The 22891-nt window shown below is 53.1% G+C and overlaps 1 protein-coding gene across 3 annotated transcripts in view; it reads left to right on the top strand.

Annotated features, from left to right (window-relative positions):
• Positions 1–384: 384 nt before the first annotated feature.
• Positions 385–22891, top strand: part of MDGA1 (MAM domain containing glycosylphosphatidylinositol anchor 1) — a 65295-nt gene continuing 42788 nt past the window's right edge. For 2 of the 3 annotated variants that reach the window (XM_030929332.1, XM_030929330.1), the window contains exon 1: positions 493–1627. In XM_030929332.1, the coding sequence (XP_030785192.1) occupies positions 1561–1627 (67 nt within the window). In that variant the 5' untranslated portion in view covers positions 493–1560. Of the gene's footprint in view, positions 1628–22891 lie in introns of all 3 variants that reach the window. The other variant, XM_010389716.2, reaches the window with a different exon arrangement.

Below are 22891 nucleotides of genomic sequence, written 5' to 3'. Positions count from 1 at the left end.
GAGGGAGAGAGAGAGGAGGAGAGAAAAGAGGAGAGAGAGAGAGAGGAGAGAGAGAAGAGAGAGAGAGAGGAGAGAGAGGAGGAGAGAGAGAGGAGAGAGAGAGAGAGAGAGAGAGAGAGAGAGAGAGAGAGAGAGAGAGAGAGAGAGAGAGAGAGAGAGAGAGAGAGAGAGAGAGAGAGAGAGAGAGAGAGAGAGAGAGAGGAGAGAGAGAGAGAGAGAAGGCAGGCAGTCAGCTTCCCCCAGCCCTGTTTTGTTTTCTCTAATTGGTCCTGGGGGAGGCGAGGGAATTGGACAGAGGCTGGGCCAGGCGAGCTGGGCTGCCTTTAATTGGCTCCTTTTTTTAACTGGAGGGGAATCAAACAGGAGAGCGAGCGACAACGGGTGGGAGAGCGAGAGACCGAACGAGGAGACGCGAGGAGGAGGGAGGAGGAAGGGAGGGAGGGAGGCGGGAGGAGAGCGGAATGAAAACCTCGGAGGGGCGAAAAAGCAGCACAGCAAAGCCCAAGTTGCTGAGCGAGCGGAGCGCTCCCGCGGCCCGGAGCCGAGCGGCCGCCGCGCCCAGGAGCCCGGCCCGGCCCCGCCCGCTCTGGGCCCCCGCAGGCCAAGGCCGCCGGGCGGGGGCGGGGACGACCAACTTGGGGTGCGGCGCAGCCCCGCTCTCCCGAGAGCTCGGAACCCGGGAGCGCCACGGCCGCGGCCAGAAGGCGGGAGAGGAGCGAGGCGAGCGGAGGCGGCGAGCGGCGCCCGCGCCGCAGCCCCGGCCTGGGGGAGAGCGCGAATATTTTTCAAAAGACTCAAACTTTCCTCCTTTCCCCGTTTTCTGGGGCCCCTCTTGCCTGGAATTGCACTCCAGATTCCCGCGGGGCGCCGGGCTGCTATTCCTCCCCCGGGTTTCTCGGCGACTCGGCTAACTTCACGGACCCGGGGACCCGCGGCGCTCGTCCCTCGGCCGAACCCAGCCCGCGCTGCTCCCCGGATCAGGAGGGCCGGACCCGGGGCTCCTTCGCCGCCGCGAGTGCGTTCAGGCCGGCCCCCTGAGTCGGGCCGCTGAACCCACGGCAGCGGCCGCAGGACTGGAAACAGCGGATTAACTCGAGCGGAGCCCCGGCCTCCCCGACTCCGCTCCGCTGAGGGGCGGCTCCAGTGCGGGGAAACGACAAGTTTGTCAGTCGTCCGTGGCCTGTTGAATCGAAGCGCCGCCGCCGCCGCCGAGAGGTCCCCGGCGCCCAGCATCCCGCGCGGACAGCCCTGGGGACCCGCGGCGGCTCGGCGGCCGGGCTCCTCGGGTCGGGGCGCTGGCTGCTGCGCCGGGCGCGCCGAGGCACCCGGGGCTGGGCCAGCGCCCCCTGCGTCCCCACGCGGGCAGCGACCCCGCCGGAGGAGAAACCCGGGTCGCCGCCACCTCCGCCTCTTCAATCTCCTGGTCTTCGTCGCCACTCTCTCTGTCACCACCTCTCAGGGAAAGGGGGGACATAGGGGCGTCGCGGGGCCCCGGCGAATGCGCCCCCCGCCGCCTCTCGAGCTGCGCCGCCTCGCGGGGATGAAGCACCGGCCGTGAAGATGGAGGTGACCTGCCTTTTACTTCTGGCGCTGATCCCCTTCCACTGCCGGGGACAAGGAGTCTACGGTAAGAGCCCGCGTCCCGCTCCACCTTGGCTTAGCCCCGCGCGGAAACTTTGCAAGAGGCGCAAAGTGCGCGCTGCCGGGGTTTGGTGGAGACCTCGACTCGGACTCTGGAGTGGATACCCGCGTCCCCGCCCTCTCCAGGGCGCGAGGAGACCGAGCTAGCGGCTTCGGAACACAGGGGCGGGTCGTAGGGTCTGGTGTGAAGCCGGGATGTCAGGGGGAGGTACCCAGTTTCCCACACCCTGCTAGAGGCGGGAATGATTAGGAACCCTTGAGAGCACCCGGTCGGCTCGGGAGACCCGGACAGACCCAGCCCAGGACTGGTGCAGCGACTTGCACCGAAAGCTCGTCCTGCCTCGGCCTCCGGAGTGGAAGCCAAGTGATGCATAAGCCGGAGTTGCCGCGCGGCTTGCGGGTGAGCCGGCTGTCAGCACCGCGGCCCGGCGGCGGACTCGCCTTCCCCGCTGTTGCTGCGGCTTCGCTTCTACTCACGGCTTGACAGCCTGATCAGGATGCCGACATTCCCTGGCTCCGGCGCCTACGACCCCGGCATCCCTTTTCGGACCTTCCCTGAACCAGTTCTTCCCGTCTCCGGTTCCTAGCTACAAACCCCAGCCCCACCTTCCTTCTTCCTGCGCGCACACACAGACACATTCAGCCACATTCAGCCACTATCCCCGGAAAACGCAAACACGGCACGCACCCACCGGGATACGTGTCCAAACTCTGCCTCCTGCCACGTAGCCTTGCTCCTGCGTCCGCACGTCTCGCTCTGGTTTCCAAGGGAGACTCTGGTTACCCCTTCCCCCTTCCATCCTGTGGGTTTTCCCAGGGAAGGCCCCCGAGGCAGGCATCATCCATTCAGTCACCTGGCTCAGCTTCCCGCAGTGCCTTAACCCCACAGCACTGAAAGTCATTCTCAGGGGCCCAGTGGCCGTTACTTTGCTTTCTCTTGACTGCAGGATGGCTTGTCCAGGTCCCTTTTTAGTGATGTGTGGCTGGGGCGGGCAGGATTCTCTCTCTCCTTTTCTGTTGGGTGGAGGGACTAATGATTCCTCTTTTAGATCCAGGGGAGTCTGACCTGTTCTTTGTGGGGTGGTAGTCACTGGCTGCCAGCCTCAGGTGCTGAGGCTAAAGCACCCTGGAGGGTGCCTGGCCGTCTGCCTGTGCCTGGCAAGAGGAAGGGGTGTCCTGAAGGGTGTCTGGGAGGTGACATGCTCCTGGCCCTACCCAGCTAGCTGGCTTGGGCTTAATTCTCTGGTAAGACTAGCCCAGGCATCTGGCCAAACTCTGCTTCTTAATTAGTTTGTGTGTGTCTTACTGCATGGCCCCTCACAGATGCCAGCAAAGGCAGGAAAGAATGCAGCAGGGACTGGGAGAGGCTGGGTTTGGGGGAGGAGGCCACGGGACAGGTCCTGGAGGCCTTGGCCTCTCCAGGGCAGATGAGGTTTCTCTGCCCTGGGGTTTCTCTTTCTTCTTTCTCCCCAAGTCAAGGTGCCTAAGAGAGGTGCTGCTGAGGTCTTTGCCTTCTCAACACAGCCCTGGACTGGGGAGAGTGATGGAGAGCCCTTCCTGCATGCTGCTGTCCTCCACCCTACCCTCCTTCCCTGTGCCATTGCGTGCATTTGGCAAGACCCATTCCTGGTCATCCCTGTCTTCTATCCCCTCCAGCTTCTCTAACCTCTAGGCTGCTTAGGGCTCATCTTCAGGAGGTTCCTCTGTTCCTAGTCTAGTAAACCCAGCAATGAGAGTGGGGTTTGGAGTCAGGGGCAGTGGACCCTCATTTCAGAGTACTCTAGGGCCAGGATTCAGCCATAGGCTTATCTATACCCTTTTCTCTCTGTGTTTTCTCCCCTCCCTCCTGTGCCTAGGTCCCAGTTGCTCTCACTCAGAGCCAATCAAAGTGGGCTGGGTGTGCTGGGCCCAGGGGCTGATCCCGGGCCCTTGGGTGACATGCCACTTTTCCTTTGAGAGCTTGGCTTCAGGCAGTGTTGAGGCCTCAGGGGAATTGCTGGGTTTAAAAGTCTTTATTGAGGTGGATGAAGGTGGGAGAAGATTTAGGAGGAGGAGGAGGATGACAGGAGGTCACTGAGTTCCTTGTGATGCTAGAATCTTTGGCCACATTCAGCAGAAGGGAGGATCTCTGTAGGACCAGGACTGGCTTAAGAAGTAGGTCAAAGATCTGGGACTAGTTCTTCTGGCCCCTCCCCAGCAGTCTTTCTGTACCCACAAAGCAGAATAAACAGCATGAGAGTGAAGGCGGCACGTAGGGACCAGGGATGGCCACTCCAGCCCAGCATTGCATCCAGCACCTAGCACGGTCCCCGTCATAACAGCAGGAGCTCGGCAGGTGTTTGTTGAATGAAGAAAGGGCCATAGTTGGAGGCAGGCTGGAAATTCTTTCTCCATGAGAAGTCTCTCTAGGACTTGGTTTCCAGCAGGGTATGGGGCATTGTTTAAGGGTCTCTGCTTAGGGCGAGTCCCAGAGTCCCAGCCTGCAGCCCTAGAAGAGAGAAGAGGCTAGAAGCCTAGTATTGCCCTGGCACTGGGGAGGGAGGCAGCAGGTCTAATTCAAGACATAGGAGAAGAATGTGTATCCTGAGGAGGGATCCCCTGCCCCTGCCCCTCTGCCCCCAGGCCTGTGTGGATAAGGGAGGGGCTGAACAGAGGGGAGGAAGACGAGCAGGCAGTGGAGGGCAAACCTGACGGCATTTGGCCTAGACTGTGTATCTCTGCTGAGGCTGGTAGGAGGTAGGTGCCTAGAACCCTATGTCCTGCTTCCCACTGAGGTCCACCACCTGCCCTAGGATCCATGGTCTGCAATAGGGTTGGGGAGGCGGCACTCTCAGTTTGGCCAGGTGGCTTTGTTCTTCTTTGGGGCACAGATGCTACAACAGCCAAGTGCTGGACCAGATGGTCCATTTGGAGCTGGTTCTCCCTCCCTCCCTCGCCTCCCAATCTCCTGGCCCAGTTTGTTGTCCTCTGGGGTGGATCCTGTAATCTGTTTTCTGGCAAGCCAGGGGGCTGGGCTGGCCCCAGTGGCCTAGTTCTGGGGCAAAGGCAGTAGCCAAATGATGGAAGAGGAATATCTTGCATGCGGATAGTGTCTGGGAACACCCCGCCTTCTGTCCTGGCTTCTCCTCCTCTCATAGCAGTTGGACCACAGGTCGGTGGGATTCCTCTCCCTTACAAAAACATAACAAACCCCTGAATTATTTAATATGCAGAGGTGGGAATTGACATTATCCTTAAGACAGGTTGTTTGCAACTTACTGGTGGAAGTCAAAATATTTCACCAAAGGTGTCATCAGAAACTACTATCCTATGCTAATTTTTGTAGGAACATGAAGACAGATGTTGAATAATTTGACAAGAGCAACATAGCTTACAGAATTATCACCAAATCCGTTTTTTTCCCTCCTCTGGGGAGTACGGAGAAGGAATTTCAGGAAGTGAGTGTCCCAGTGTCGTCTCCTGGGTGTTGATCTGGGTGTGGGTATTTGAGGTTTTTCACTGGAGTTCCTACCCCATGCCTTGAAGCTTTGGTTCCCTGGGGCTAACCGAGGCTTGGGGTTCTCTTGATGTCCTCAAGAAGCTCTGCGCTTCTGTTCTTTCTTTCTTCTCACTTACAGAAATTGCACAAGCGAGGGAGAGCACCTTGTGTCCACAAATCCAAGCTGCTTTGTTTGCTTTGCTGGCGTTACCTCCCCACCCCAAGTTGATTTTGGCCCCTTAGCCAGCCTGAGGGCTCCCCAGACCCTTGGTGTCAGGCTGGAGAGCCCCCGCTTTAGGGTCAAGATTCTTATGACATCCCGTCCTACATTACAGGATGAAACCTGTGCTTCATGGTTGGGCGGGGACTCTAGGTCAGGGGAGGAGGTCGGTTAGAGGGGATTTTATTAGCAAGAAAGCATCCTTGAGGGGGTGGGCAGGGGATAGCTGAGAGCTGCTTGGCTAGGCTTGGCTGTCAGCTGCTGGGGCCAACGTGGCAAAGCCTCATTTAGAGCCTGGTATATTAGCTCTGCTTTGCTGGAACATGGAGGGACAGGCTTGGAGGGGAAGCGGGGTGGAATCTGTAGGCAGAATGGAGGGAGCTAATCACAGCCGCCAAGGCCCAGCAAATGAATGATGCAGGAAATCAATACCTGGGGGCGGGAGTGGAAATCCGGGCAGTGGTAGCAGCCCCAGCTTCTCCCAGCTGCCCAGGAGGCATGGAGGAGGGCCTGGGAGGAGTGAGACAGAGGCAGGAATGTGGAAGACACCCCCCACCCCAAATGCCACTGTCCCCGTGTCCCTGCCACTCCCCCGCCACCCCCCACTTTCATCTCATGGCTGGTCTCATGGAAGGTGAACTAGGAGATGACCCACCCAGTGAAGACAGAGGACCTAGGAGATGGAGTCTTGGGCTCTCACTCCTGAAGAGCCCTGCCTCACCTCCCACCTCTGGACACCTGAGCCTCACATGGTCCCAGGTCCCCGGTGTGTGTGTAACTGCCTAGGGGCCCTGCCCTGTGCGGCTGCTGCTGCCGTTCCAGATGTGGCCAGCAGGGGGAGGGCTTGGCCGCCACATTGCTTCTTGCTTTTCCTGGGCTCCCGTGGGCCTCACCCTATCTAAGGGATGAGTTATGCTCATTCCTCAACCTGGGGCTGAAAAGGGCTCCTCAGGGCCTTCTGGAATTCCAAGCCTCCCTCCAGCTCCCACGTACCCACCCCGGTGTCCCTAGCACCTGCCCGTGGCCAAAGCCAAACTTGCTGTGATCTCAGATGAATCAGGTTTTCCCTAGGCCCCAGCTGGATGCTGGGGCTCAGCTTAGCCTAGTGGGCTCTTGCTCTGGTAAGGCTGTGGCAGGGGGAATGGGGGTGCTTGTGCCCATGCAGAAACGCCTCTGTATAAACCTGGCACATGGCCCCTCTTCTGCATCTTCTCCCCATGGTCAGAAGACCCTGCTTTGCAAGCATACATCTGCTGCTAGAAGGTACTATGTACCAAGGGGCTTCTCTGGCATTTAAATGCTGATACAGGAGGCAAGAGCAAGGCTTAGCTCAAAGGAATGAATATTTTTGTTTTTCAACAATGAAATCTCGTTTTTCCTCAAGTCTATGAATAACACCATGAGTAACTGCTGTGAGTAACATAGTGCTCTTTGCAAAACAATCAAGGAATACATAGAAGTATAAAGAAAGAAAGCAAACCTCACTTGATAACCCACTATTCATTTGGTCATGGTTTTTTCAGGCATCCTTTTGTGTGAGGGGGAATGAACCTTTTAGGGAGGATTGTTTGTTAGAACAATAATCCCTTATAAGTGTGTAAGTGCCACATGACTTACCAGGCATTTTCATGCCTCTGCAGCCTTTGCTTCCATGACATTCTGAGAGGTCAGCACAGGGTATACTATTGTCTCCATTGAACAGATGGGAAAACTGAGGTTCCAAGAGTTTTAGTGACCTGCTCAACATTGCACAGCTGGTAAGAAGTAGCGCTAAGACTCAGTCCCACTGGATCTTCTGATTTGCAGGGAAGGAAAGCAGTGTGGTGTTCCTTTCACTCATCATTCATTAAATGTTTACTGAGCCTCTAACTTGAGCAAGACCCAGTTCTGGGCATTGGCAGGGCTACTGAGATGAATAAGATGGAAGGTGAAGGGGAATCACATGTAAGATGGGGGAAGATTTTGATAAATGTCATGTAACAAGGGCAGATAAAAGGTTGTGAGAATTTGAAGGGTGAAGTAATTGCTTCCAAGGCCTTGTAGAAAAGGGAGCATTTGAACTGGCCTTGACAAATAGAAGTAAGGATTGAGAGGGGCATTCCTGGTGGAGGGCAGGTTGTGAAACGCCTGGAAGCTAAGGAACCCAAGTGTGTGAGGAGTTCGTGAGCTGTTCAGTTGTGCTGGAGCATGAGCTGAAAGGGAATTGAGGCTGTTAGGGCTGGAACAGTAAAGGAATTTTTTTTTTTTTTTGAGATGGAGTCTCACTCTGACTCCCAGGCTGGAGTGCAGTGCCACGATCTCGGCTCACCACAACCTCTGCTTCCCAGATTCAAGCAATTCTCCTGCCTCAGCCTCCTGAGTAGCTGGGACTACAGGCACACTCCACCACGCCCAGCTAATTTTTGTATTTTTAGTAGAGACGGGGTTTCACTGTATTAGCCAGGATGGTCTCAATCTCCTGACCTCGTGACCTGCCCGCCTTGGCCTCCCAAAGTGCTGGGGTTACAGGCGTGAGCCACTGTGCTGGGCCAGGAATAATTTTAAACATTGCTAACATTGACTGTCCAACCTGTGGTCATGAGTATGCTTTATCTTCAGTCTCATCACAACTCCTTGAGAAAGTCATTTATCAGTCCCTTGTCCAAGTGGCAGACCTGGACTTGAACCCAGAACTGCTCATTGCAAAGCTGTAAGGAGGATGTCAAACAGGGAGCTGGGTTGATGCAAGCCATATTATGGGCTAGGTAGCCATGCCGCTATGTGTGGGAAGAGGCCATGCTGGACAGACTGTCAGGTGGCTTTGCAGTTGTCCAGGGGAGTCATTGGGAGCTTTGTGGGCATGTGCAGTAGGTGTGTTCCAGGCAGAGGAATAGCCACTGCAAAGGCCCTGGAGTAGGAACCTGCCTGGCCTGTTGGAGCAACAGTGAGGAGTCCAGTGTGGCTGGAGCAGCATGAGCCAGAGGGAGGGGAGTAGAAGGTGGGGCCAGAGAGTTAGTAGGTCCAATTGTTTGGAGCCTTGAAGGCTATGAAAAGACTCTGGATTTTGTTCTGCATGAGATAGGGGACTATGGCAGGGTTTTGAGCAGAGAAGGGACATGAACTGACACTTTTTTAATAGAACCGTTCTGGCTGCCATGTAGAAAATAGATGGTAGGGGTTTGAGGATGAAGGAAGGGAACCAGTTAGAGGCTGTTGCAAAAGGCAAGACACAAGATTGTACCATCATTAAGCACTGAAAGTGTATTGGAAAGAGTTCAGGCAAGGAATAGGAGCTACAAACGGCTCTGAGATTTGGAGCTGGGAGACTTGGCACACAGTGATAACAGGTTGAACAAAAGCCACTGGAAGTCAGACAGGTTTGGAGAAATGAAGTAGTTAGGAGCCTCGACTTCTGCATAAGAAACCTGGGTCTGAATCCCAGTTCTGCCCCACACCAGCTGTAAAAGCCCAAGAAGTTACATCTGTTTTCTAAGCCGTGGCTTCTCCGCTTGTCAGATGGAGATCATCGTACTCACTGCATGGGTTTGTGATGAGACGGTGCCTAAGAAGCTCTGAGCACAGTGCCTGGCACATAGCAAGGCCTCAGTAAATAGTTTTAGTGACAATGTGAGTGAAGTTTTGAACTTCATGGGGTTCTGGTGCTGGAATGTCTGGGGGGGATATTGACAAATCGGGTGGACATGAGCACTGAGCTCAGAACAGAGATCAACTCAGGAGAGGTAGATTTGCACATCTGGATTTATGTCTGCAGAAGGATGTGGGTTGAAACCATGAGGTGGAATAAAATTGCCAGGGATTAGAGAGTAGAGAGAAGGGATTGGGCTGAGGCCAGAGCCCTGGGGAGCACCAACGTTTAGGGGGCAGGAGGAGGCCTGAGAGGGGACGTGGACCGGAAAGTCTGTGGCAGAGTCTGTGAGAGGAGGAGGTGCAATGAGAAAGGGCCACCGGGGAACTGGGGAGCTCGGGGGCAGCTGCAGCACAGAGTGGGGATCCTCAAACTTCCCTGTGCACAAGTCTCCCCTGGGATCTTGTGGAAATGCAGATTCTGATTCAGCGGGGCTGGGGCTGGGCTGAGATTCTGTGTGAATCTGGGTGGTGCGGACGCTGCTAGACTGGGGATTGGGTTACGCATAATGAGGGCTTCAAGTAAGAAGACTGGACTCAGGTTGGAGAACCAGGTGGGCAGCCTACTGCCTCTGAGGGTCCTTGCCCAGTGGCCTCGCCTCTCTAAGCCTCAGTTTCCCCATGTGAAGGCTGATTCAGGCACACTTACCTCTTGGGATTACAGAGAAGCCCGGGAGTGATAGCACTTTGTAAACTCGAAGGTGAACTATGAGGACTCTGTTTCACGAGCGCAGAGGGGGTGGCAGGCAGATGGCAGGGAGCTCCGGGTGTGGGTGGCATGTGGCAACAGGAGGTATAAGCTGCGCTTTTGAGAAATGTGGAAGGCCAGGGAGGCTGGAATAGCAGCTCCCCTTCCCCAAACCCAGCCTTTTGCCTGTGAAAGGCTGGAGCTGCAGGGGTGGGTGACCTTGGTGGCTGGGTGGTGGCTTGAGCAGGCTCAAGGGCACTGCTTGGCTGGCTTTGAAGATTCCACCCCAGGCTCTTCTTGGTTCTTTTCCAGTCCCAGAAACTCAGCCGAGATACATTAATTATCTGGAGGACTGGAAGCTGTGTAGAGAAGTGCTTCTCAGCCCTGGCGCATGTCAGAACCACCTGGAGAGCTTTTTCAACAACAGATGCCCGGCCCCACCCCGGGCCTCCTGAATCAGAAACCCCCCAGGTGGCATCAAGGTATCTGTGGTTGTAAGAGCTGTTTAGATGATTCTTGGGCACAGCTGGTATAGACGGTGTGTCTGAAAAAGCCAGGCCAAAACAGATGTCTTCTTCCCTTGGACTTTCTGAGGGCATTTCCTGGTTTTCCAGGTCACTGCCCAAGCCTAGTTTCAACCAAGTTCATCTGAACCTGGAGTCTTAGGGAAAAAAAATCCACTGATTATTTTCTAAACTGTGAGCAGGGAGACTTTCTGGTTTAATGGTGCTAACTGGAAGGTCCAGGCCAAGAGTCTGGGAGACTGGCCCCTCTTCTGGCTTCTAACCAAGGGAATTCCAGTCCCAAACCTAGAGAGATGAAGGAGTCTCCTTCAGAAACACAGTTTTCTTTGATTTTTAATAGGTAAATTATGGTACCTTTTTGAAATGTGGCCCTTTTGTTTATTCTCTTTCCTGTTTGGTTAAGAATAAAGTGAGGCCAGGTGTTGTGGCTCACACTTGTAATCCCAGCACATTGGGAGGCTGAGATGGGAGGATCACTTGAACCCAGGAGTTCCAGACCAGCCTGGGCAACATAGTGAGACTCTGTCTCTATTACAAAAAAAAAAAAAAGAATGAAAATTTCAGAGCTGGAGAACAAAGTAGCAATTCAATGTAAAACCAGCAAAATTTATTTTATTTGAGACAGGGTCTCACTCTGTCTTGCAGGGTGGAGTACAGTGGTGTGATCATAGCTCACTGCAGCCTCGATCTCCTGGGCTTGGGCAATCCTCCCACCTCAGCCTCATGAGAAACTGGGACTACAGGCATGCACCACCATGCCTGGCTAATTTTTTTTTTTTTTAGTAGAGATGGAGGTCTCACTATGTTGCCCAGGCTGCAAAGGTTGGGAACCCTGCCTTTTAACATTTTGCCTCAAGGTCACCAAAAGGCTGATGGGGCTCAGTCATCATGACACATTCCAGGAAGGAAGACAGCGGGAACGTTTGAAAGGCAGGCCTGTCCGCTGAGTCTGCTGTCTTTAAGGAGCTTTCCCAGAAACACCCTACAGTGACTTCTGCTTACATCTTACTGGCCATTCTTAGCTTCAAGGGAGGCTGAGAAATAGGGTTTTTTAGATGGGCACATTCCCATCTGAAAAAATATCTATATTCTGTTAGAAAGAAAGGGAAGTGGGTATTGTGTGGGTAATGAGCAGTCTTTGCCACAAACACCCGTTTTAGGGGCAGTTGGTGTTTCTTGAATGAGAGGGGATTTAGACAAATGTGAATGACTGCTCCCCTCCTCACTCACCCCACTCTGCCAGCCTATCCTCACCTCGCCCCACTCTGCCAGCCTATCCTCACCTCGCCCCACTCTGCCAGCCTATCCTCACCTCGCCCCACTCTGCCAGCCTAGCTCAGGTAGGGGTGGGGCGCGGGGGGTCCTGGCTGCTCTGAAGATGCCCAGAAGAGACCTGAAAGAAGACAGAGACCCAGAGGAGGGAGGTGACTTGCTTGGGTCACTCAGACGTTCAAGTGAGAGTCCCACCAGCTTCCCGTCTGCCAGCGGGCCAGACACTGTCTGTTCACACGTCCATGGGATTGTTGATTTCTGCCGGTTGGTGCCTCTCTACTAGTAGGTGTCTCCTTTCGGTCCCAACAGCAGAAGAGCTCTGTGGTTCCAGAAAAAGCAGCCTCCTGATTTCTGGGAACAGAAACGGCCGGGCTGTGTGAGAGGCTCTGGTCCGGAGGTGATCTGCCTCATCTTTCTGCCTCTCAGCAGGCCCACTGCTGTTTGCTCAGGGTCTCTGGTCCTTCATTTTGGGAAGTTCTTCCCATTGACCTTATTTCAACTTGCTGTAACAATTTATCAGAAAGAAAGATTCAGGAACCGAGACCTCTGAGTTGAACTTGAGTAACTCCTTGGCCCTGAGACTCTCCCCAAGTGATTCTTTTTTTTTTTTTTTTAATTTTTTGAGACAGAGTCTCACTCTTTTGCCTAGGCTGTAGTACAGTGGCACCATCTCAGCTTACTGCAATCTCTGTCTCCTGGGTTCAAGTGCCTCAGCTTTTGAGTAGTTGGGATTACAGGCGTGTGCCACTACACCCAGTTAACTTTTTGTATTTTTGTAGAGATGAGATTTTGCCATGTTGCCCAGGCTGGCCTTGAACTCCTGATCTCAAGCAATATGCCCGCCTCGGCCTCCCAAAGTGCTCAGATTACAGGTGTGAGCCACTGTGCCCAGCTGCCAAGTGATTCTTTAGAAACTCGTGATGAAGGCATTTCCCCCATCTCTGAGAGGGATACTGGGCGGATAGAGATGGGGAAATGAATTGAATTTCAGTGGCCTCATCTACTTGGGTTTGATTCCAGTGTTCCAGTAAAATGCAGAGGTCCTTGAGGAGGCCAGGTTACCTTCTGGCAAGATACATAAAGCCACAAGGCAAGGTGAAGTTCTGTGCCGTGGCAAGACCTGAATTCACTTTTCTTTCTGGAATGAGACCACAGGGTAGACACAGAGAAGGCCATGAGGAAGGGCACAAGGGTATGGCAAGGAGTCAGCTGCCAGCCAGTGGCCTTCAATGACCCAAAAACAGATCTTCCAGATTGATTGCAGGAAGAAACTGAGACCACAGAAGGCAAGTGGCTTGTCAAGGGCACACAGCAATTAGGTGCCAAGGCTGAAGTTAAAAGCCATGTCAAAGGACTTTCTCCAGCTGGATCTTTCTCATTCTCTTGTGTCACCTCCCAGGCTTAGGAGAATCCAGGACATGTCTGCATGGCGTTTATAATCTCATTGTGTGCCCACATCTCTATAATCCTCCCCCTCCCCTGTGAACCTCATTTCTTTTTTTTTTTTTTTTTTTTTTTTTTCTTTTTTTTTTTTTTGAGACGGAGTCTCGCTCTGTCGCCCAGGCTGGAGTGCAGTGGCCGGATCTCAGCTCACTGCAAGCTCCGCCTCCCGGGTTTACGCCATTCTCCTGCCTCAGCCTCCGGAGTAGCTGGGACTACAGGCGCCAGCCACCTCGCCCGGCTAGCTTTTGTGTTTTTTTAGTAGAGACGGGGTTTCACCATGTTAGCCAGGATGGTCTCGATCTCCTGACCTCGTGATCCGCCCGTCTCGGCCTCCCAAAGTGCTGGGATTACAGGCTTGAGCCACCGCGCCCGGCCTGAACCTCATTTCTTATTCTCAGACCTCATTGCATCCAGACTACAGAAGCTGGGGCTCATTCTGGGTGTAGTACTCTAGTTAGATGTTAGAGGCCCTTATTGGAAATGTCGGGGCACCCCCCCACCCTTGTGGGTGGGAAAGTGAGCCTACTTGGTAGTGTGAACTGGAGGTTGCTGCCAGTCTCCACCGGGTCCAACATCTTGTCACACTGCCTACAAGTTCCACTTTAGAGTTATTAACAAGTTAGCTGGCAGAAGCACTGCCACTGTTTCCAGAAGGTTACTTTGGGAATACCCGACAGCCCTAAGCCTTCTCCCCATGGCACAGGTTGGTTGATCAGATGAGTTGGATCTTGAGCCATGAGATTCAGGCAAGGAGGTTTCCAGGGGAGTGATGGGTGGAGGAAGAGGATGATGGTGGGGTATTTGATATGTGTGTAGAGGGGTCGTTAGGCAATATGTGGACTCTGTGTTGTGGCCATGTGAGAAATTTCATAGTGGACACCATGGACAGTCAAAACACACTTGGACTCATAGTCTTAGTTTGGGTTCCCCCAGAAGTAGACTCTGAGATAAGGAGCTGAATGCTGTAATTATGTGGGAGGTAAGTCCAGGAAACTCTGGTAGAGGAATGGGGAAGCGAGACAGAGAAGCAAAGGAAACCAATGAAAGATGCCTTATCAAGTCAGTTACATCGCTGTCCCATGGGGGAACTCTGGTACACTGTGAAACACACACTTCAGAGTTATTCCACCATGGGGTGAGGGAACTGGGGCATGTATACACCCACCCTGTGTCTGTCATTGGACGAGGCTGCTTCTGGGGGTGTTAATTCCCGGTACTCCTAAACGACTGCACACACAGGCAGCGCAAGCTCTAGTGGCCAGAGATGGCCCTCAGGCACCTGGCAATTGGGAGTTGGCTGGTGGCGCACTGAAGTGTTTAGGAAAGGGGGTGCAGGTGGGGCAGCAGCAGTCTGTATTACATCTTGCCTAAGCCATGGTCTTGCTTTTTCAGAGCCAGCCTGCTGTGTGGAGCTCTTTGTTTTTAGATCTCATGTTCTGGGCTGCATGTACAAGCTTCCATTCCAGGCTGAAAACTCTTCCCCTGCAGCCACCAGACCTGTGCACTGCTCATTTGCTTCCTTGGATTTTGTAGTCAGAAACCAAGTGTGTTGATTTCTCCAAGACTCTCCTGATATAATTCAGGCTCTCCCGGAAGGATGCCTTATACCTGCGGAGGACGGGGTTGAGCATCACTGAGGACACACCCAGAATCTACAGGGTCCTTTGGGCATTGCCATGAGAGGCACCATGTTCTCCATCCCACTGCATTTAAAACCAACATAGAGGTGGGGACAGTCTAGCCTAGAAGACCACTCCTTCTCCCTGTAGACAGGATTCTGGGTGAAACAATTGTTAGGGGTCAGAGAGTAGTAAGGTCGACTGCATTCTGTCTACTTCCCTGCCCAGGAGCCAAGCCATGGGCTGTGACCAGAGTGGCCTGCACCCCTGAATATACCTGAGCCTCCTGAGTCTGGCTCAGAGCAGCACTTCCACCCTGTTGTATATTTGTCTCTTCTCTAATAACTGGGACCTGAGATTAATTAATTCAATATGTATTGAACCTCCCCTGTGTGCCAGACTCTGTTCTAGGTGCTGAGGATACAGCAGAGAGCAAGAAGGAGATGATCTAGAATCACAGACTCATCGAGTGACAGAGCCGGGGTGAATCTTAGGGAAAATCTAATCATTTGTCAGGAGAGAAATCTGAAGCCCAGAGAAAGCAAGAGAAGTTCTCAGGCCACACAGCAGAGAGGGGGCTCAGCCTGGAATCATGGAAGGTCAGAGGTAATGGGCTTAGAGGTTGCCTGTTTCTACCTGCTCAGTTTTTTGTTGTTTTTGTTTGTTTGTTTTTTGAGGCGGAGTCTCTCTCTGTCGCCCAGGCTGAAGTGCAAGGGCATGATCTTGGCTCACTGCAATCTCCGCCTCTTGGGTTCAAGGGATTCTCCCTCCTCAACCTCCCAAGTAGCCGGGATTACAGGCACCCGCCACCACACCCAGCTAATTCTGTATTTCTAGTAGAGACAGGGTTTCGCCATGTTGGCCAGGCTGGTCTCGGACTCCTGACCTCAGGTGATCCACCCGCCTCGGCCTCCCAAAGTGCTGGGATTACACGCGTGAGCCACTGCACCCAGCCTACCTGCTCAGTTTTTAGAGGCAGAAACCAATGGTCAGAGGTGAAGGGTCTCACCAAGCTGATGGCCCTGCTGTATCTGCCAGTGAATACTCTCTTCTCTTCCACATCCATCTCCCAAGCCAGATCTAGATTCTCATTTCCTGAGGGGTGTGTATATGTGATGTAGGCAAGGGCAGTAGGCAGGGGACATGAGTACTTTCTTTTGATCAAGCCATGTACCTCCTTTACTGTGCCTGCTGGCAAAGTGGCCTCAAGTGATACTAGGAAGAGCTTGCTACTGAGGGATGCCCTGATATGCTCAAAGCACTGACGCCCTTGTCTGGTTCACTCCCTCCTTTCTGGGGACTTCAGGGAGCAGGGGCTGCAAAGTCTGGCTGGGGTGAGGGTGGGCTTCATCCCCGCATTGTCCCCTCCCTGTCTTCTGTTGGAGATCAGTGCGTATGTGTATCTGTGTATGGGGGCCACTGGTGTGAGATAAACTTCTCTCGCTGGGTATGTCAACAGAAGCTGTAATATATTCCTCCGGTTCTCTCTGCCTCATGCGAGTGCACATTATTTGTATTTTTTGTGCATGTAATATATAATGGCATGTGTGTGCTGTAGGTGTGTATATGTGTGACGATGTTGCACAAAAGAACATGTATGTATGTGTAGGGAACTATGTATATGTGTGGTAGGGGGGCCTGCAGACCTCTTTGGGGGCTTCTCTGGGTCCACTTTTATCTCACTGCCCTCCAGATGGCCTTTGCCTTGGTTGCAAGGCAGGGGGTGGGCACAGGCATCCAGCATCCTGGGTCATCAGTCAGGGACTTATGTCCAGCCTGGGTATGACCCCACCACCCTTCCCAGGAGACCTGAAGTGGGGGGCAGGGGCGGGCCGAAGCTGGCCTGGAGCTCCTGGCTAATTTTCCTGGCCTCGATCGATCCAGCAGCTTCTCCTGAGTCTATTAGCAGTCCGCAAGTGAAAATATCCCCCATCGCGAGCCCTGACCTGAGACAGGGAGGAATCCATAGCAATTTGTTCAAACAGAGGAGAGCGTTTCCCTCTGATTTGTATTCCAATTTATTCCAGGCAGGAAGGGGGTCAGGGTAGGAGGGCAAACCCAGGCACTGCCAGAGCTAGCCCCAGACCCGTCCCCTTTAACCCCCCATGCCAGCCTGGGTGGCAGCTGGACCTGCCCAGGGTTCCTGAGAGTGGGGGGCTGAGGAGGAAGGGTGGACCCCAGTAGGGGACAGGGAGGGAGGTCCACCAGCCTTCCCAGCAGGCTCTGCTTGGCTGGAGAGCTCAGTTGTGGATTTGGTTTTCACAAAACACAAAGTCGCCTGCTCGGAGCCTCTCTCCCGGGCACTGGGGCCTGCGCCAGGTGTGTGCTCACCCGCTGCACCCGTGCCAGATTGGGGGCTGGGCTGGGTGTGTGGAGACAGTGGCCCCAGCTGGGCTGAGGGGCAGGGGGGCTGCTGAGGCCCAGAGGGGAGCTGGCACCTTTGAAAAGTGCTGGTGCAGCGTGGAGAGCTCCGGCACGGCCTTCCGATCCAGTGCTCATGCTTCCTTCCCAGCCGGAGCAAACTGGGGCTCTCTGGTGTCCTAACCAGGGACTCTTTTGAGCACCTACACTAGTTACAATTCTGGCTGTATTAAGTCCATGCTGTTTGCCGGGCACTGGACTAGTGCTGCTGCATGTCTAGTGCTTGCAGGGTCTGGTCTTCATCTGCCTCAGTTTCCTCACTGGTGTTCCTCCCACCCTCTGCATACCTCTGTCACCTCCTTCATGCATCTCTGCTCAACCCTTCTCACTTCCTCTTGGGAGGTGCTTCTCCCTTCTAAGGGTAGCCCTAGTATCTGAGGGTCTCAGGGCTGATGCCTCTGAGAAAGCTGGCTTCATTTCTCCCAGATTGCTTCCTTTGGCCCCACTTTGCCTTCCCCGTCAGGGCACAGGCCTCCACAGAGTGCCATGGCAGCTGGAGAGGAGGATTCTGGGAAGGGTCAGGCAAGTGGTCCCGCATAGCTCACCTTCCGTCCCCACCTTTGCCTTCCCTGGTGTGTTAGCATCCCCCAGGGAGGGGAGTAACCAGAGAAGTTCTTCACACTGAGGTGTCAGCAACTAGCAGCTCTGAGGTCAACTGTCGCACATGACTTGCCAGGCTCCATGACACCATCGAGGTCTAATTTCAGAATCAAGTAACTAAATATAACGAAGTCGATGAATAACCATCTCTCGTTCAGGTAGGGAGGCAGTGTGGCCGGAAGGATAGGACCAGAGGCTTCTGAAACAGACCTGGGGTGGAGGTCTGCTCGGCCACTCACTAGCCATGTGATCGTGGGCAGGTGTTGCACTGTGCCTCACTTACCCCATGCACAAGACAGGGTAAATACTGGTACCTTCCTCAGAGGGCTGTGATAAAGGGGAAATGAGGAATGCGTGGGAAGCCATGTGCCTGGCATGTGGGAGTCAATGACCGCCACTGCTCGGAGGAGGGTTTGCTAAGTGAGTGATTCCACCGCCGAGGCCAGGCTCAGGAAGCTGCCGCTGTCATTGGTTGAGGCACAGAGGCTGCCACCAGGGAGGCGGCATGGGAGGCTCTGTGTACAGGCACGTGACACAATATTGGGACAGAGAGGGAACAAGACTGAGGCCCTCGCCCAGGAGGAAGGGCAGAAGAATTCCAGTCCTCCTTCCATTTTCCGTTTGGGGAAGTTTATAGCAAGAATCTTCCCTTTTAGCTACTGTACAGGCTGGGAGACAGGTGTTTTGTACCAGCCCTTTACTGCCACCCACCCACTGTCCATTTCAGACCCCATTTTCCTCCCAGGGGGCAGCCTCCCTCCTCCCGCATCCACAGCCCTCAGCTGTCTCCTGATAGGGGCTTTGCTGTCCCTGGCTGTGATTGAACTCTGGTCCAGTTGTCCTTCTCCATCCGCAAGTCCTTTTTTCTCCCCCAACCTACTCAATTTCAAGTCATTTACAAGTTGTTCAGAGGCTCAGCATTATAATCAGATCCTATGGAGCCTGCCACTTATGTGGTTTCTAAAATTTTAGGCAAAAAAGGAGAGGAAACCCTTCAGTGATGGAGAAAAAATGAGAGACTACTTAAGCAGGAGGGCAGGTATTGTGTTTCCCAATTTATAAATATACCTGATGCTAAATAAAATATGTTCCTAAACTTTATGTTTCCTGAATTGATGCTTGAAAAAATAGATTGTTCATCCCTTTAAGGGATTTAATGTGCTTTTGCTCCCAGGGGTGCTCGCCTTTTGAAAAGGATACAGAAAGAGAATAAACAAGTGACTATTTAATATGCAGGGTGTTGATTTGATCAGGGAAAGGGATTGAGTGTGATGGAGGTGAGGGCAGGCGGGCTGTCTTAAACAGGGAGGCCAGGGACAGCCTCTCAGAAGAGAGCTGAAGGAAGGGATGGAGCAGGCTCAGGAAAGCTGGGGAAGAGCAATCCAAGCAGTGGGGAGGGGGTGGGGCTGTAAGTGCAAAGGCCCTGAGGTGGGAGAGGGCCAGGCCTGCTTGAAGACTGACAAAGAGGGCAATGTGGCTGGAGTGGGGAGGGCGGTAGAACGGGAAGTGGGGCCGGGAGCAGATGGCAGAGGGCATGGCAGGCTGTTGAAAATGCATTGGCTTTGACTCCAAGTGGGATGGGAGTCATGGCAGGGAGAGCAGAGGAGAAATGGGATCCTCTGCCTGCACGTGGAGAACAGGCTACAGCAGGCAAGGGAGGAAGCAGGGAAGACCTATCAGGAGGCTGCTGTCATAATCCAGGCAGGCCTCGGTAGTGGGGGCTAAGACTAGGGTGGCATCGCAGGGGGGCAGATTCCGGACTGGCTCTGAAGGTCAAGCCAACAGAGCTTGCTGGTGAATTGGGTGTGGGGTGTGGGAGGGGGAGAGAGGTCATCGATGGCTCCCAGATTTCTGGCTGATACTTGGTTAACGGGAGACAACGTGTTCCCACTAATACAGGTGTGAGGGGGTGAGGAGTGGCTCCCAACCCTTGGGGGTACTGGGGGGCAGTGAAAGTTGGCTGCTGGAGGTCAGTGGATGGAGGAGCCATAAAGCTAATGAGGTCCTTGTTACATTTCTGCTCCCTGGTTCTTTAACCTCAGAGCTAATTTTCCTGTGGTCTCCTGGGTTGAGGCCAAGGCCTGGCCTGGAGGAATCAGGTAACTCCATATGTAGAGATGGCTTTAGGGGTTACTAGAAGTTGGGGTGCAGCACCTCTATCTCCCCCTGCAGCTGGGTGGGGTGTTTTCCATGAGCCGGAGCTCTACCCACAGACCCACAGTGACCCGAGGTCAGGGGGGTCAGAGTCTGCCTGGCTGTGGGAGAACCCCCAGAAATGCTATCCTTCCCTTCCTTTCTGTGCTACTATGGCCAAGTCCTCACAAGCTCTCAAGCTGCAAGATGGATTTGTTTTCATTGCTGTTATTGTTATTATTACCCACTTAAACAACTTCATAGGAAAAAAAGAAGCCTGGTGACTATCAAACATTAACCATTCATTCTAAACTCCCTGCCCACACCTGTCAATATATTTTTACATAGCGGTAAACAGTGGTCCGTTCTGCTTTCTCGGCTGACTTTATCTCCTACACACGTCTCCTGTTATTGACTGAGCCCTCAGACCTGTCACTTTAATGGCCGCAGGGCACCCCCTGCATCGATGTGCTAGAGTTCGGGTCACCGTTTCTCTGCTGCTGAGTGTTTGGGTAGGAGCCAATTTCCCTTTCTTTTAAATAGCTCTGCCATGAATATCCTTATGTGAATTACTTTTTCCTTTTAAATTATTTCCTTGGGGCCGATTCCCCAAAGTGAGATTGCCTAATAGGTCATAGGATAGGAGCAGTTTTATGGTTCTCATTTCGCACTGTCGGGTTGTGTGACAGAAAGTTTGAGCTGGTGTTGTGCACAGCCCGGCCACAATGGATTTTATCATTTTAATTTATTTTCACTGGTTTAATAGGTGCATTATGGCCTGCTTTTTAACTTCCAATTTGCACCTCCTGAAGCCATACTTGGGTTGTTTGGCACCTAATAATAATAAGACCTGATCTATGCAGAACTTTACAGTTTACATGATACTTTCTTAAATGTCATCTCACTTAATAAGACGCTATGAGCCTAATGTTATTGGCCTCTGTTTTATATGGAGAAATGGGGGCTTAGGCAAGTTAAGTGCTGGAGTGGAGCTTCTAACTAGTTCTTGCAGGTTTGGTTGCTTTTCTTTTCTTTTCTTTTCTTTTTTTCTGTTGAGACGGAGTTTCACTCTTTTTGCCCAGCCTGGAGTGCAATGGTGCAATCTCAGCTCACTGTGACCTCCACCTCCCGGCTTCAAGCAATGCTCCTGCATCAGCCTCCCGAGTAGCTAGGATTACAGGCGCAAGCCACCACACCCAGCTAATTTTGTATTTTTAGTAGAGTTGGGGTTTCACCATGTTGGCCAGGCTGGTCTTGAACTCCTGACCTCCAGTAATCTACCAGCCTTGGCCTCCCAAAGTGCTGGAATTACAGGTATGAGCCATCATGGCCAGCCAGGTTTGGTTGCTTTTCTATTGCACTATGTGGAAAGGACTCCCTGCCACCTATCTCCGTCCATTCTTATGTGAGGGCTCAGGGTCCCCAGATGCCCACTGCAGCCCAAATCCAGTGCCTTAGCCTCATTTTCTCCCTTTGGCCCCTACATCCGGGCCTATGCCAGAACCCCACGCTGAGCCTGCTTGAGGGTTGGGGTTTAGCCCTGTGGGCCTTGGAGACAGCCATGTTCCATCCCTTTGCCTCACTGGGCTTTTTGATCGGGTGGTGCTTTGGGGACTTCTTGCTTTAGCAAAGCCACTGCCATCCCCACGTCCTGGCCCAGGCTCTGCCTTCTGGGTTGGAGACCTGGATCTGGCAGTGTGTCTCCAGTCCTACCCTGGTGGTGCACTATCCCTAGCGACTGTGCTGCAGACTCCTAGAGACCTGGGGCTGTCAGGCTCCACTCTGGAATAGGAGGACCTTCTTAGAGCAGACACACTCTGAAGCATGAGTCTAGTTTTATTCCAGCCCCTTCCAACTGTACTTCTAGCGTATCTACTAGGCAGCATGCACTGTGCACAGGGCATTCCATTCTCAGTGGGTTTCACACTCACAATAGGGAGCCCTGTTATGTCCATTTTATAGTTAGGAAGCTGAGGCTCTAGACTAGATGGGTAAATGATTTGCCTCGAGTCACCCAGAAATTACTGTTTCCGTGGGCTTGGTTCAATAGGTATGCTTTGACAGGTGCAGGCTTGGTCAGATCTAGACCCTGGGCTGCTGCCAGGGACCGGTGCCAAGTGAATCTTGGAGATGGGGTCTCCAAGACCAGCAGAGCTTGGTGGGGCTAGAACTTTCCTTTCTGGGATCCAGGAAAGGAAATTTTACATGAGTAACCATGAGTAACCCTCCTTCCATGGGTCCCACATCCCTGGGCCAGGAAGGCTCAGACTTTGGGATCCTAGAAGTCATTCTCTGCCCTGATGGGTGGAAGCCTCTCTTTTCCACTGTCATCTTACATATTCTCACGGGGAGAGCTTTTCCTCCCAGTGATTACTACTTTCAGCCCACCTTAATATTCCGATCTCTCAGGATTACAAACTCCTGGTAATCCTCCAAAGTAGACCTCATTCAGTTTCACATTTTTTTCTTGCAAGACTTTGGAATAGGTTCCCAGAGCATCCTGGGCTATATTATTAAATGGAAATGGAACTGAAATTTATTAAGTACCTGCTGACTACAAGTCATTGTGCGATGTACCCGATATGCATTTTCTCATCGAATCCTCACGACAACCCAAAAGTTATCTCCACCGAAGCCTGAGATGTAGTATTATTCCCATTTTGCAGATGAAGAAACTGAGGCTAAAGGAGGTTAAACAACTTTCCCAAGGTCACTTGGTCACTGAGTAAAAGGCAGAGCACTCCTCCCTACCCCTCATCCTATGTCGTTGAGCAGCCCTCTCAGATTTGCATTTAAAGCCTCTGATCAAGCGTTGCCCAACTCGTCCTGCCTTTACTGATTGGAGATGACCTATGTCCCCTCATCATTAACGGTTTTTTGTTGTGTTTTTGCTTTTTTGAGATGGAGTCTCTCTCTGTCGCCCAGGCTGGAGTGCAATGGCGCGATCTCGGCCCACTGCAACCTCCACCTCCTGGGTTCAAGTGATTCTTCTGCCTCAGCCTCCCAAGTAGCTGGGATTACAGGCACCCACCACCACACCCGGCTAATTTTTTGTATTTTTAGTAGAGATGAGGTTTCACCATGTTGGCCAGGCTGGTTTCGAACTCCTGACCTCAAGTGATCCACCCGCCTCAGCCTCCCAAAGTGCTAGGATTACAGGCGTGAGCCACCGCGCCCGGCTGTCATTAACAGTTTTAATTCTGGCATCCTGGGACCCACCAGGAGAAA

Source organism: Rhinopithecus roxellana, chromosome 4 (genome assembly GCF_007565055.1).
Source record: "Rhinopithecus roxellana isolate Shanxi Qingling chromosome 4, ASM756505v1, whole genome shotgun sequence".
NCBI classification, from domain to species: Eukaryota; Metazoa; Chordata; class Mammalia; order Primates; family Cercopithecidae; genus Rhinopithecus; species Rhinopithecus roxellana.
The sequence above is the reverse complement of the archived record's forward strand: the minus strand, read 5'-3'. Positions and strand labels throughout refer to the sequence as shown.